Genomic DNA, 14,919 nt, shown 5'->3' on the forward strand with positions numbered 1-14,919 from the left:
TGGGCAGGGGGCTGGACTCGATGATCTCCCGAGGTCCCTTCCAGCCCTGATGTCTATGAAATCTATGAAATCTATGAAACCCTAAATTTCTATGATTCTATGACTTTGGTAGAATTTAGGCATCTGTGTGCAGAGTGGTCCAAAACAATCCCACTCAGTGGCAACTGGCACTGTGTAGATCAGTGAGTCTCAACAAGGGTGCCAGGGCACCTGGAGTTGCCTTGATATCCTTTAAAGCGTTACATGGGATGCTGTGCAATATTATTGCTCTGGCCAGGTCCCAGAGGACTGGAAAAGGGACAATGTGGTCCCCATTTACAAGAAGGGGAGAAAGGAGGACCTGGATAACTATAGGCCAGTTAGTCTCACCTCGGTCCTTGGTAAGACCTTTGAGAAAATTATCAAGGAACACATCTGTGGGGGCCCAGCATGGGAGGTAATGCTCAGAGGAAACCAACATGGGTTCATTGCGGGCAGATCTTGCCTGACTAACCTTGTGTCCTCTTATGACCAGGTCACAAAGCCCTTGGATGCAGGCGTTGAGGTGGATGTTGTCTACCTGGACTTCAAGAAGGCCTTTGACACTGTTTCTCATCCCATGCTCATAAAAAACTGTGGCATTGATGCCTACACAGTCAGATGGGTGGCAAATAGGCTTGATGGTCGCACCCAGAGAGTAGTAGTGGACGGGTCGTTTTCAGCCTGGAGGGATGAGGGCAGTGGGGTTCCCCAGGGCGCTGTCCTCGGGCCTGTGCTATTCAATATCTTTATCAGTGACTTGAAGGTGGGCATGGAAAGCACGCTGTCCAAATTTGCTGATGACACAAAGATGTGGGGAGAAGTGGGCACGGTGGAGGGGAGGGACAGAATCCAATTAGATCTAGACAGGTTACAGAGGTGGGCAGATAAGAATAGAATGGAATTCAACGCAGACAAGTACAAGGTGCTGCATCGAGGGAGAAGGACCTGCAGCACACCTATTGGCTGGAGAATACCCTTCTCAACAACACAGTGGCTGAAAGGGATCTTGGAGTCATTGTTGACTCCAGGATGGACATTAGCCGTCAATGTGAGGAAGTGGTCAGTAAGGCTAACCATACCTTGTCATGCATCACAAGCAAGTCCAGGGAGGTGATCCTCCCTCTATGCACCACTGGTCAAGCCACAGTTGGAGTACTGCATCCAGTTCTGGGCGCTGCACTTCAAGAGGGATGTGGCTAACTTTGAGAGGGTCCAGAGGAGGGCCACTCACATGGTCAGGGCGCAGTGGGCCAGGCCCTACGAATGCAAACTAAAGGGCCTGAATCTATTCAGCCACCACAAGAGAAGACTGAGAGAGGATCTGGTGGGCATTTATAAATTCACCAGTGGGGACCAGAGGAAAATAGGTGAAGCTCTGTTCCCAAGGGCACCACTTGGAATAACAAAAAATAATGGCCACAAATTGATTGAGAGTAGGTTCAGGCTTGATATCAGGAGACATTACTTTTCATTTTGGGCTGCCAGGCTCTGGAATGGGCTCCCAAGGGAGGTGGTGCTCTCCGCTACCTTGGGGGTCTTCAAGAGGAGGTTGGATAAATATCTGGTTGGGGTATTATGATCCCAGCACCCATTCCTGTCCAGGGCAGGGAGTTGGACTTGATGATCTGTTCAGGTCCCTTCCGACCCTAGAAACTATGAAACTATAAAACTATTAGTACCGTTAGGTGTGTGAAAGTCTAAATGTGATTCATAAGATAAACTGGGAGATTTCAAATAAGAATCCATAGTGTGAAAAAAAATTCTGACCTGTTAGAGTCTTTCTAAGTGTTTTGAAACAGAAGAATTGCTCTATTACTTTTCCATAGTCAAAACAGTGAAAGCTACGGGCTGGGATTTTCCAAGGGGTGACCTAAATCTCATAGGGGTGCTACATTTCAAGATCTCAGTGTGATTATATACAAAAAGTTTTTAAATTATCTGGAACTAATTTGAACAATAAAGACCAAATTTTAAAGTGAAATGCAAGTCCAAAAAGGTGAGTTTTGTGTAAAATTGCAACTTTGTATACTTCTGCAACTCTTGCTAATAAATTGTTTAAATAATAGTCTTCTCTTCCTATTGTAGTGAAAGTTTCTTACAGATTTTCTTACTCAGATGTGCCTAAAAAGGGAGGACATTTAAGGAAAAAAATAAAATGGGTTTAAATGCATAGTTGGCCATTGACTTTATTATTAAGCAAGATAAGTGATATTGAAAACTTTTTTTTATCTCTTGTATTTATTTTTAGTTTTCTAAACTAAAATTTAAAATTTAAGTTATTTGAAAGATAACAATTTATATCATTTTTCCAAAATACAAATTAGTTGATTTACTTTGCTCAAATTCTTAAGAGAGGCTAAATTGTTGTGTGCAGCTGGCAGAGGCACAAATACAACCTGCCCACATTCATCTTCCTCAAAATTAGAACAATTTGGCTTTTGAACCCATAAAATTATAGCTGCTTGATTACAGGGTTTGGCTCTATGTGCCATATGAGGTTTGAATTCCAAAGAGCCCTTCATAAGGACTTGTTTTTATTTTAACCTATGAAGAATTTCCATTAACTAGAAATATGTTTGTTATGTATCGACTTAAGATTTTAGGTGTAAATCAAGAGGGTGAGCCTTGGGCAAATTTATCTTTTGGTACAGTAGGTGCTTTTTATTTTAGTACTTTTAAACCCCTAGGTCCTTTCTTAGGTCATTTGTTTCTCCTGTGGGATTTTGGAAGGGTACTAAAAGTTCAAGAATTTTTTCAATAGTTATTGACACTTTTCCTAAAATTGAACCTGAATATATGAAGTCATATAATCAGAACAATATAGCTGGTATGTGTGTAATTATATATAAATAATTCTAAATTATAAAATGAACAAAAAGCCCTATATATATAGTCCTTTATATATATACATGCATACATACAGTCCTATACAGAGCTGCATCTGTGTGTGTGTGTGTGTGTGTGTGTGTGTAGATATATGTGTATATAGAGATACAGATATATAGGACTTCCTTTTGTTCATTTTAGAATTGCTGCCTAATGATTTCAACAGTTGCCTTCTAGTTCTTGTATTATAAAACACAGTGGGCATGTTTACATATGTATTAATACACTTCTCCTAATGTGCATTAAATTTAGTACCTGAATGTGTAGTAGCTTATTTTATTGTTCATTAGCATAATTGCATGGGGGTTTTTTACATGACGCTTTACCGCACAGTAAAAACACATTAAAGCACACATGTAGACGTGCCCAGTGAGTAATAGTTCCTTATTCACTTTTCTCATGCTATTCATAATTAAAAGCTGTGTGAAGTTTCAGTCCCTGACTTGATTCAGTAAAGATTTGGCCCAATGCAGCGGCCTAATCTCCGAATCTGAATCAAATCAGAGGACGCTTTAATCTCTCTGAATCAAATAAGAACCCTCCAATCAATTCACAGATTCAGACATAGAGACAGCTTTAAATGTTTTTTCTATATACCTCTAGGTGGTAGGGGCTGGTGAATGCTGAGATGGTGGTGCAGATGGAGCGTCCCACAGGAGCGCAAGGGGGTCCCCAGTGAATTCAGCAGCAGACCCAGAAGTGGATTGAGAGTTCTTTCCTGAAAAGGAATAGCTAACTGAGAGCACGGTATTTATATATTTAGACTTATTTTTCCTCACATGCATTACTTTGCATTTATGCTGAATTTCAATTATCAATTTATTGCCCACTCAATTTTGTGAGATTTTTCTGTAACTCTTCACTTTCTGCTTTCAATACAACTTATCTGGAATAATGTTGTTTCTACTATAGGAAAATTTTCACTTCCACTCAATTCAGTGAGGAGCATCTCATTACTCTCAATTTATTCAGATTAGCAGCCTTAGTATAGTTTCATTTTCTCTGAAATTGAAATTGAGGCTTCCATTCCAGTGTTTGCTTCATGAAATAATTCAATCTTAGCGCCTAGCCATTTGACCTTATTTCCTAAAAATGGTTTTCCCTAAACATTTTATCTTTGCTCTTTATGGAGAGAACATCCCACAGGAGTTCACAAAACCAGCACATAAGATAACTGGGTACAACCTACTGACCTTGGTCCATGGTCACTAATGCTTTTGATAATAAATCTCCTTCAGAGCTCCCATTTCAGTTTAAAACAAACATGGAGTTAGGGTGGCTGTGAGCTATTACCTATGGCATTCCTGACCCTCATTGCAGTAGTAACCATCCCTCCAGAGGGCAGGAAGAATGAGTCACATTGGTACAGAGGACACACCATTCCCAAACAAAGATACGGGATTGGTTGTATATCACCTGTGAGATCATGAGTAAATAAGCTAGTGGGAGGGTGTAACTAGAAAGCAGAGACTAAGGTTATACCATCATTTTGTTTGGTGTGTGTTTATGATGGATGAGGGGAAAGGGGAGAAGGGCCTTAGGTCAGGATAGAGCCAGTGGAACAGCTGAGCCCATGCAGAAGGACTCCCCAATTCTGAGCCCATCTTATTCTAGCGTTGGAGAACAGAATGAGATTGGACTTGGACACATTGGAACTGTGCAGCTGTAAGTATATAAATACCTTTGTGGGAGGGTTCAAAAGCAGCTGTCACCACAATGGGCATGCTTCTGCTGTGGAGCGAACCTACTTTGTACACCTCTGTACTAACGCATACCATATTGGTGCTTGGTGTGCATCTCAGTTGATGGGGTATCCAAAGCAGTTGCTTGGCTTTCTCAGAAAGGGTAGAATTTTTATTTTGAATGTAGCACTTCCTGGAGGACCAGGACAGTAGGGTACTGCTGAGCTAGCTAGAGGCTGGAGAGCCCATGGAGCCCTTGCAAGCCACACATGACCCATAGACTGCAAGTTTTACAGTGCTGCTCCAGAGGTTTACATTGACTTATTTATTATTGCTCCAGTAACTTCCCAGGTATTGAAGTCAGGCTGACTAGTATATAAATTCCCTAGGTCCTCCTAGACTTTTTTGAAGCTGGGCACCATGCTGGCCCTCTTCCCATCCTCTGGAACCTCACCTGTCTCCCACTACTTCATAAATATAATTGACAAAGGCTCCAAGATCCCTTTTGCCAGTTCCTTCAGCACCCTGGGATGAACTTAACCTTAATCAAGCTAAAATTTATTAAAGTTAATCAAAAGCTCTTGGACATTGTATTTAGTTGTCATGAACCTCAATCATTCCTCTTCTTTGTTTGTATCACTTTTGCTAGCTGTTTTGTTGCAGCATTTTTTTTTTGGCTAGGTCCAAAGCAAAGTAGCAGTTAACCGCTCTGCCTTCTTTGAGTCTTCTGCTAATAGTTCATCCTGGCTATTTAGTAGTGGACCCAGAGCTTCTTTGTTCCTTCTTTTCTGTCCAACACAGTTATAGGAATTCCTTCTTGTTGTCTTTAACTTCCTTCACCAGGTGCAATTCATTTTTTTTTTTATTTTTTTTTTACATTTGCCTTCCTGACTTTCTCCCTTTTAAGTTTAGCTGTTTTCTCATATGCTTCCTTAGTGACTCACCATTCCTTTCATTGCCTCCACATATTTTCCTTTTGATTCTGAGTCACCGAGAAGATCCTTGTGTGGCTGTTTTGGCCTCCTGATATTTTTTGTTTCCATTATGTTGGAACAGGTTCTTGTTGCGCTTCCAGTACTATGATGCCCTTTATGAACTGCCAGCCCCCTGAATCTCTTTATCTTTCAGTCTGTCTGGTTTAGTAAGAGGGAGCAGGATCTGGTCTAATTAAGTCATGTCAAGGCAAATGGGAGGGGACCCTGGCCTACCAGTGGATAGCTAGGGCATGTTCAGATAGGGCAGAGGCATATGAAATACTTGAGCACACTCAGTGGCTATGGCATGCAGGGCAATGTCAGTAGCAGAAACAACATAGCCATGTATGCCACACACTGCAAGAAGGCTAGTTATTTCTATGGCGTGACAGTGCCAATTAGCCCACCCCATGGTAATTGATCTATTTATATTGCCACATGGAAGCAGCTGTACTGTTTGTAGTTGAGAAGTGTGTTTTGAAGACACTGTAGGACATAGTGAGTGTATCTACATCAGACACTAACTACAGTTGCTTAATTAGCTTTGCAGTTAAGCATTGCCAGTCTGCATGTGTGGAGCTATTAGACCAGAGCAAACTAATTAACTCTGCTATAGGTCAGAACTGCCAGATAAAACTGCCAGCAGTTATTTGCTCCACCACAATGCATGTATAGACACTGATCCAGCTGGCTGGGGTGCTAGGGTGCTTCAGTGCGAGGGCTATCTGCTGGCTAGCCCTACACTGAAGCACCCCTGTGCCCCAGCCAGCCCCTCTGCAGTTTGTTGAGCTGGGAGGGAGCAGTCCTAGGCTGACACCCTAGACTCCTTGCCAGCCAGGGCTGCTTCGCCCCAACTCAACATGCTGTGGTCTAAGGCACATATGTAAACACTGCACCTGGGAGCAATCAACTTGGGCACAAACTGTGCTGGAGTTTATTGCATTGCAATAATATTCACGTGTAGACATGCCTAGTAAGTTTTCCATGTAGACAGTTCTGAATTTGGGGCTGCATTTTGTCTTGCAGGAAGAATGAATAGGGAGTGTCATTCATAGAAAGAGTGGGTAGAGGAGCACCATTGACCTTCCCTTTTGCATGTACTAATTTCTAGAGAGCTTGGGGAGAATCAAGCTCCAACTCTCTCCCCAGAAAAAATCTTACAAGAGGAGAATATGGTGGTGGGCGTCACCTCACATGATGTTTTATTGTGACATTTTCCTTGTCTGATGTAACTTGAGTTTGTTTAGGTATTGTGAAAATAGAAAGTTTCTAATCTGTCGCCTTAGTGAATACACTGCAAAGTATACATCTCCCTGTTTTGTAAGAAGCTCTGGATTCATATCTTTTTAGTCTTTCTGGCCTTATCTAGTATGTCTAGTTGGTTAGAATAGCAGTCAAGTGTTTGAAAACTGTACACTCCATGTATATGTCGCACATGTATATAATCCATTTAACTGTATAACACACAGACAGTCCCTATTGCTTATTTTGTAACAAACTCCAGTTAACTGCATATTGTTTAAATGCATAAACCCAATGTCTATTTTGTGACTTAGTTGTATTCTCTAACCTTGTCAGAAATCGTGAAGTGCAAGCAGCTGTCAAAGGACCACTCTCAAAGCCTGGAAATGATAGGAAACAGGGTGTATCTTGACTGCTTATCCCCATTCCTCCATTGTCAAGACTTCAAAGAGCAGACCAGAAATTGACCAGTTCATCTCATTTTCAAGGTTTCCAAAAGTACTTGAAAACTGTTGGAACTATCAGTTTGGGGGCTGCTAATCTCACTGCAGTGTATACTGTATGAGCATTGCTGAAGCCGGAAAAAGTATCTACAAGTACATGTAATAGGTTTTGTTTTTGTTTTTTTTGAGGGGAGGAGGGAAGGAGGGGTGGTCCTGAGGATATGCATTCTGTTTTAAGAATACAGTACACTGTATTCTTGTCAGCCTCCAACACACTGGATCAAGGTCAGACATAAAGCTGTACCTTGGTAGAGAAGAGTTGCCAATCTGCTGGAATTTCAGAGCAGTCACATCCGGAGCTTATAAAAGCAAACAGCTTAGATCAGCCTCTCATTCTTGGATTATTCAGAGTCAGAGCGTGCCAGAATGTATTAAAGCAGATAGCCCAGCTAGATTTTCACCACTAAATAGAGATTTAGATTACAATGTGCATGTCGTAGAAGGAAATCCCCATGACAAAAGTTTAATAGTCACCTATTCACAGAGATCAGGCAGTTCAATCTATTATTGTATCTGAAAGCTGTGTTTTAAAAAGACAGAAAACTTGTGCTGCAGAAGCTCTATAGAATTGATTACCAAACTACGCAATATCCTAGATATTAAGTAATGAAAATAGTGGCCTAAAATTTTGACCTACAGCATAACTGCAATGGGATTTTGCAAGTCATTTGCTGTGTGCGCTGCTGAAGGTGTGTTGCTGTACTGTACTTCTAATGAAACAAAAGAATTGTAAAAAGGTATATTGTAGCTTTGCTTTTGGATGAGGATTTCAGCACCCATGGGGAAGGGTAGTATGCCAACCACCGGAAGGAGGGAAACGGAGAGGGAAGGCCCCGTGGTGTCTTGCCTGCACACCTCTCCATACTCCGAAGGCAGCTGCAGTTGTAGCAGCATGGGCTGACTGCAGCAGCTTTGCAATGCAGGCTCCCCGGGAGCTGCCCTGTTTGTTTCTTCCCCACGCTCCCCAGTTATGCTGTTGGACACAGGGCTGTGAATGCTGTGGCAAAGACTCCCTGGGGGGAGTGCCATTTCGCTCGCCTCACTCACCCTCCTATCCCCCAGAAACATTGCTGGGTGTGAGGCTGCACCTGTCCAGCTGCTATGGCCAGACTTTGTACTTCTCATGGCATGGATGTGAGGGGCATCCTAGTGCTCCCTTAGAGCTGGTGCCCCAGCTCCCACACTGGATTCTGCTCTTATGTCCAATAAAGAAAATGTGGTAAATCAGTATGTTGTGAAACAGCAAAACTTACTGGTATATACTGAGCTTTTTGTTCTGTCAAATCTTCCTGAAAGGATCTGGGCATTGATGGAATTTCTGTGCCATGTCTACTATGCTTTTTATATCCTACAAGCATCAAGTTTTTGGTTATGATATGTCCCCTGGACTACAAAAATACTACAGCATTTTGTAATCTCAGTACTTTATTCTGTACCCTGTTGTGCTTCCTTCTCTCTTCTCTTTCTACTGAAGGTATTTTATATTTTTATTTACAGCTAGTATTTTATTATTATGACTACACCTGAGGGATTCATTCTTGTGCTAAGATTTATTAATTAAAATTGCAAGAGGTGTCAATTTTATATGAATGTGCTAAAACACAAAAGTGAAATAATACTGTGTATCATTTAAGTCTTCAATGATGTACAAGAAGTTGTATAATAATACAAGGTCTTTAGTTTCAAACTAGAAGCAATGTATTTCTTTGCAATACAGAGTTTTTTCAATCATTGCCTATTTATCTTGATCTTGGTGGTCTTATTTTTTCATTCTCTCAAAAGGAGCATATAAGGAATGTTAAGAGGATTTAATACTTGTTGTTTTATGTTTTCAAAATAGTAAATACCTAAGCAATATAATTTTTAGTAGAGGACTAAACTCCAGCAATGTGGAATATATTGAAGTGATGGTATTGATGCATTTGTATCACAAGGGCATGCAACCTTTACTTTTCAATGAAAAAGAAAATGGCAATGCGTAGTTAAAATGTTCTTGTATAATCCAAGTGAGATAGAGAAATACATTTCTGTAGCCCCATTGTCCCTTGTCAAACTCGTAGGCTGCAGTCTGGGAATGGTGTGGGAAGTTTCTGTGGTCAAGATGAAAGGGTCTGAGCAGCTGTTCTGCTAGGACTTGCTTCTGACCTCTCTGAAAAAAAGGTGAATAACATGGAATATTAAATGTATCTTTATGCTTTTAGAGGTCAGCATAATCTACACATTCTTTTGGTTATTTTAGGAGTCATGCACGTACAGATCTGACTGTGATAGAATTTCTGTATATTATGGCCATATATTATCACTCTCAAATCCATACTTACAGACGTCTATTTTTATTTTTGTTTCTGTCCTGTGGCTTTTTTGAACTGGCCAGTCCAGCTGTCTGCTAGGGAGGAACCATTCCCAATGGCCTAGAGCGCCTTTCCGCTTCTTTCCCATTGTTGATAGAATTTCCCTAAGTGCTTAAACGTGATCGTATTTGTGTGTCTGAAGTGCAAATTGGTGCTTACCAGGATTTATAAAAATGCCTAACCAGGGCAGCTGGGTGTCCAAGGTAGGGGTAACTTCTGGTTGTCAGTGCCACCAGTGCAGTCATGTGCCTGTTATGGCCTTAGTTATCCCAAATATCTTAGGCACTTTTGAAAACCTCACTAGGCATTTAATTATGTCCAGTAAACTGTTCTCATGTTCAGGATTGACTGAGAAATAGTTAAGTCTCTCTGACTTCAAGTGCTTTTAATATTTATTCCCAATTCTATACTGTACTACTAACACTACTTATGCTTCTAAAGATGGCCTGTCAATTTCATAGATTGCATAGACATTAGGGACTGGAAGGGACCTCATGACATCATTGGGTCCAGCCCCCTGCCATAGGTGGGAAGTCAGCTGGGATCAAGTGACCCCAGCAAGAAATATATCCACCTGTTTTTTGAAAGAGTCCAGAGTATGTGCTTGCACCACCTCAGGGGGGAGTTTGTTCCAGACCCTGGACACATGCACTGTAAAGAACTTTTTTCTTATGTCTAGTTTAAATTGGCCTTCCTGGAGTCTATGGCACTTAGACCTTGGTATCCCTTTGGGAGCTCTGGTGAACAGCTGTTCTCCCAGATCCTGATGTAACCCTCTTATGTAGTTGTAGGCTGCCACTGTCTCCCCTGAGCCTTCTCTTCTCCAAACTGAAAAGTCCCAAGTCCCTCCAGCTTCTCCTCACACAGCCGTGCCTCCAGGCCTTGGATCATACAAGTGGTTTTCCTCTGGACTCTCTCAAGCTTCTCCACGTCCTTCCTGAAGTGGGGGCCCCAATACTGAATGCAGTACTCTAGCTGCAGTCTCACCAGGGCCAAGTAAAGTGGGAGGATGACTTGCCTGGTTTTGCTTGAGATGCATCGGTGGATGCATGCCAGAATTTGGTTAGCTTTGCCCACCACCACATCACATTGGTGTCTCATATTCATCTTGTGGTCAGTCAAGACCTGCAAGTTCCTTTCGGTTGTGGTGCTAGTGAGCAAAGCACTGCTGAGCCTGTAAGTATGCTGGGGGTTCTTCCTATTGAGGTGCAGCACCTTACACTTCTCTACATTGAAAGCCACCAGGTTTTGGTCAGCCCACCTTGAGAGTGTTTCCAAGTTGGCCTGTCTTCATATCTTGTCCTGTGGTGTGACCACCCTCCCCCATAATTTGATATCTTCCGTGAACTTGGCCAGTTCACATCTGACTCCCAAATCCAGATCATTGATGAGGATGTTAAAGAGTACTGGCCCAGCCCTGAGGGACTCCACTGATCACCCTGCACCATGTTGATTTACTCCTTTCAACTAGTACTCTATGGGTCTGACCCCATAGCCAACTGCCTAGCCATCGAACCATATGATGATCAAGGCTGCAGTTCCCCAGCTTAACCACACGGACATCGTGGGGAATTAGGTCAAAGACTTTCTTGAAATCCGGATATGACCACATCATCTCCCTTGTCCAGGGCACATGTTACCTGGTCATAGAAGGAGATAAGGTTGGTCAGGCAAGACCTGCTAGTCACAAAGCCATGTTGGCTGGCATTCAGAAGCTTGCCTTCTGTCAATCCAATGTTGATGGACCCCTTGACAATTTTCTCTAGGATTTTTCCAGGGACAGATGTTAGATTAATTGGTCTATAGTTCTCCGGGTCATCCTCCCCACTTTCTTGTAGATAGGGACCACATTGGTTTTTTTCCAGTTATCCAGGACCTCGCCCGAGCGCCACGAATTTTCAAATATGTTTGCCAAGGGGTATGCAATGATGTCTGCCAGCTCCTTCAAGACTCTCGGGTGCATTCCATCTGGGCCTGCGGACTTGTGAATATCCAGTTTCTCAAGGTGTTCCCTCACCTGATCCACATTGATTTTAGGCCCGTCACCCACTCCCAGATTAGTTAATGCCATTCCTGACAGTGTGATCCTCCTGGGAGGGTGAAAAACCAATGCAAAGAAGTCATTTAGGAGATTGTCCCTTTCTTGGGTGTCTGATATCAGTTGTCCCATTGGATCTTGCAGGGGCGAAATGCTATTTTTGTTCTTTTTCTAACTTCCCACATATCTGAAGAAGAACTTTTTGTTGTCCTTGATTCCCATTGCTAGCCTGAGTTTGGTTTGTGCCTTGGCTTTTCTTGACTACTCTTTACAGGTGCAGGTGAGTGCAGAGTAATCCTCTTTGGTAATGCTTCCTGTTTTCCAGCTGGTATAAGCTATGCTTTTGACCTTAATGAGGTCCAACAGTTCCTTATTCAGCCATGGGGGGTTCCTGCATTTCTTGTGAGATGGTATGGCTATCCTCTGTGCTTCAAGAATTATGTTTTTGACAGATGACCATTCCTCGTGTACTCCCTTTTCTGGCTTCTAATTGCCTGACTGACCAATTCTCTCAGTTTGCAAAAGTCAGCCTTCCCAAAGTTAAGGACTTCTGTCTTACTGAAGGGTTTGCCTGCTCTTCAGTGAACTAAGGTGACCAATTCATGTCACCAAGCTTCTCTGCTGGTCTTTATGCTGTGGTCCTTCATAAGCTTATGAAAATTCACCTGCCCTGCAAAACATTTTCACTGTGAAGACCTCCCACCTTCTGCAGTGTTTCACCATTTTGTCTTTAGATTGGAGAGCTTTGAGGGAGTTTTTTTATTGCACATCTTCATTCATTTGTTGTAAAGCATATTGAACGTTACTAATACAATTTTTGGTAGGCACAAATCTCTTCACGTAATCCTTTCATGGAACAGTGAGGTTCAGCTTCTGGCTGGTACCTTTGGTAATGGCTCTGGGTACATACAGACATGCAGGGACGTTAGATTGAGTTAAAAATGACTACTTAATCTAAGATAAGTTGGGATGGGGGGCCTAGGAGGGGGCTTGGGTGGCTCAGGGTGCTAGTAGGGTCTGCGGTGGGGAGGGGGTTGGTGAGGATTGGGAGGGCAAGTGGGGTTCATGGGGAAGTTGGGAGGGATCAGAGGAGCTAGCAGGGTCTTCAGTAGAGTTTGGGAGGATGCAGGAGCTCTCTTTTTTCTTCACCCCCCAGGACTATGGTCTATTTTTAGAAACCCCCAGCAAACCAACCCCCAAATCCAACTTGTCCCTCCTGACTTACTTCCTTGGCTCCCAGCACTGGCAAACACTGGTAAAACTGGCACTGGGAGTGGCTTGCAGAATGGGGGGTTGGTGAGCTAGGAGGGGGTGGCTGGTCCACAGGGGAGCTCTTTGGGGGGTGTGGTGCAGGGACAGGGGGCTATAAATAGCCTGGGCGGGGGGATGGTAGGAAAAGCCTGGCCCCAGGACTGGGGACTAGGTTTTCCCAGTTCTAGGACTGAGCTGGGAGCTATACAGAAGTTCAGTTAGATTGATCTTGCCAGACCTGATCTAAGTTAGACTACCTCCAAAGTACAATTAATTTAGGTTCAGTCAGCCATTTTTAGGCTGATCTAACCTTCCTGAACTGCTGTACAGTTAATACTGAGATGCACCTAACTAGGGATCTTCAGGTGCACACAGAAGTGACAATTTTTGCCTGGTGTGGGCATAGAAAGCAGTCTATAGCTGTGACCAGACACAAGTGCATGGCTGCAAACAGCTTCAAAAATGGGACATGGGGTGACCCCTTATTGCATGAGGTTAGCAGACAATGACATTTCAAAATGTAGCATGTTCTGCAACTTGTGTGTGGGGAGCTCCAAGCCTGTCACTATTTTCAGAGTGGGAGGGGGGGAAGGGAACGGAAGGAGTTCAGTCTGGAACTTTTTTAGTCCCTCGCACTAGAGAGTGGGATGGGTGTATTGGAACCCCCTAGGTGTGGGGAGAGCTCCAGTTCACCCACCCCATCCTTCAGCACCAGCTGGGGAGTCCCAGTGATGGGCTCTGCTGCCTTTCCCCACTGCGGGTCTGAAAACAAGGAGCACTGGCAGAGAGGCCTGGCCACTGCTATGGGGTCTGCAGTAAGGATGTAACTCAGACACTTTTCTGCAAAGTGTGTTCTGAGTTACAGCTGGGAGCAGCACTTCCTCTGCATCCTAAGTGTAAGGTCCACATCTGGGCGAACTAAGTGAGCTTGGGCGGCCCTTTAAAAAATGTAATCTAACCTCTGGGAAGGACTGTAGCCGTCCTCTGTCCCATTCCCAGCCAGACAGGGAAGCTTGGAGTTTCTTACCATGCTAAACACCCCGGGTGCAGACAGAAGTGACAGTTTTTGCCTGATCTGGCCACAGAAACCAATTTATAGCTGTGACAAAACACAGGTACATTGCTGCAGACCGCTTCATGAATGATGTGTGCGGCTGGAAGCTGGGGGTGGCACAGCGATGCAGGTGTCAGCAGTGGCAAGCGGGGCGTGGTGGTGCTGGGCGGTGGTGAGTGCTGCCCAGCAGTTGGTGACCACCTGCAGACGCTGCCAGTAGTGGTGGTGGTGGCCAGTGGCGATCCGCAACTGCCCACAAGTGGCGGCGCTGAGGGGCAGCGGGGCAAGCCGCGACCCCCCGCAGCTGCTTCGGTCAGGGGTGCACATGCCTCCACATGCAGCCTCCCCGCGGTGCTGATGGACCCGCCCTTGTGGCTGATCAGATGAAGATGTTTCAAAACCCGGTGTCTTCTGTAACTTGTGTCTGCCTGCCTGCCAGGAGGCCGTGCAGAGCACAGCCGTGTCCCAGGGCACTTCTGACGGCTCCGCTGCCTGGGCAGAGCAAGGATTTCGAAAAGGGGGCGCAGAGGGTGCGGGGCATCATTCAGCCCGGATTTTATTGCAGGCATTAACACACCGGGCTCTTCCGCAGCAGAGCGGCGCTCGGGCAGGGCGCGGGCGCGGAGCGGGACCGGCGGCGCGACGCTGCGGAGCCTGGAGAGGCTGCGGGACCGGACCCGCCCCGCCCCGCCGCGGGGCTACAAAAGGGCGGGTGCGGGGGCTGGGGCAGTGTTGTGCCTGCGAGAATCGCCGCCGCCCGAGGCCATGGCGCAGCCGTCCTTCCCCTGGGGCTACGAGAGCCACAACGGTGAGCGCGGCTGGGGGCGGCAAGGTGCAGGGGGGGGCGCGGGGCGCTGCCGCGGGCGCTGACCGCCCCGTCCCGCCCCACAGGCCCGGCGCGCTGGCACGAGCAGTAC

At 44.7% G+C, this 14,919-nt stretch overlaps 1 protein-coding gene across 1 annotated transcript in view; it reads left to right on the forward strand.

The window, feature by feature from the left end:
• Positions 1-14,743: 14,743 nt before the first annotated feature.
• The window catches only part of LOC109320049 (carbonic anhydrase 3-like), a 91,786-nt gene continuing 91,610 nt past the window's right edge, over positions 14,744-14,919 (forward strand). The window contains exon 1 of the mRNA XM_019549988.1: positions 14,744-14,810. Coding sequence (XP_019405533.1) covers positions 14,768-14,810 — 43 coding nt within the window. The 5' untranslated portion in view covers positions 14,744-14,767. The remainder of the gene's footprint in view (positions 14,811-14,919) is intronic.

This window comes from Crocodylus porosus, unplaced genomic scaffold (genome assembly GCF_001723895.1).
Source record: "Crocodylus porosus isolate Cpor-Errol unplaced genomic scaffold, CroPor_comp1, whole genome shotgun sequence".
Taxonomy (NCBI): Eukaryota; Metazoa; Chordata; order Crocodylia; family Crocodylidae; genus Crocodylus; species Crocodylus porosus.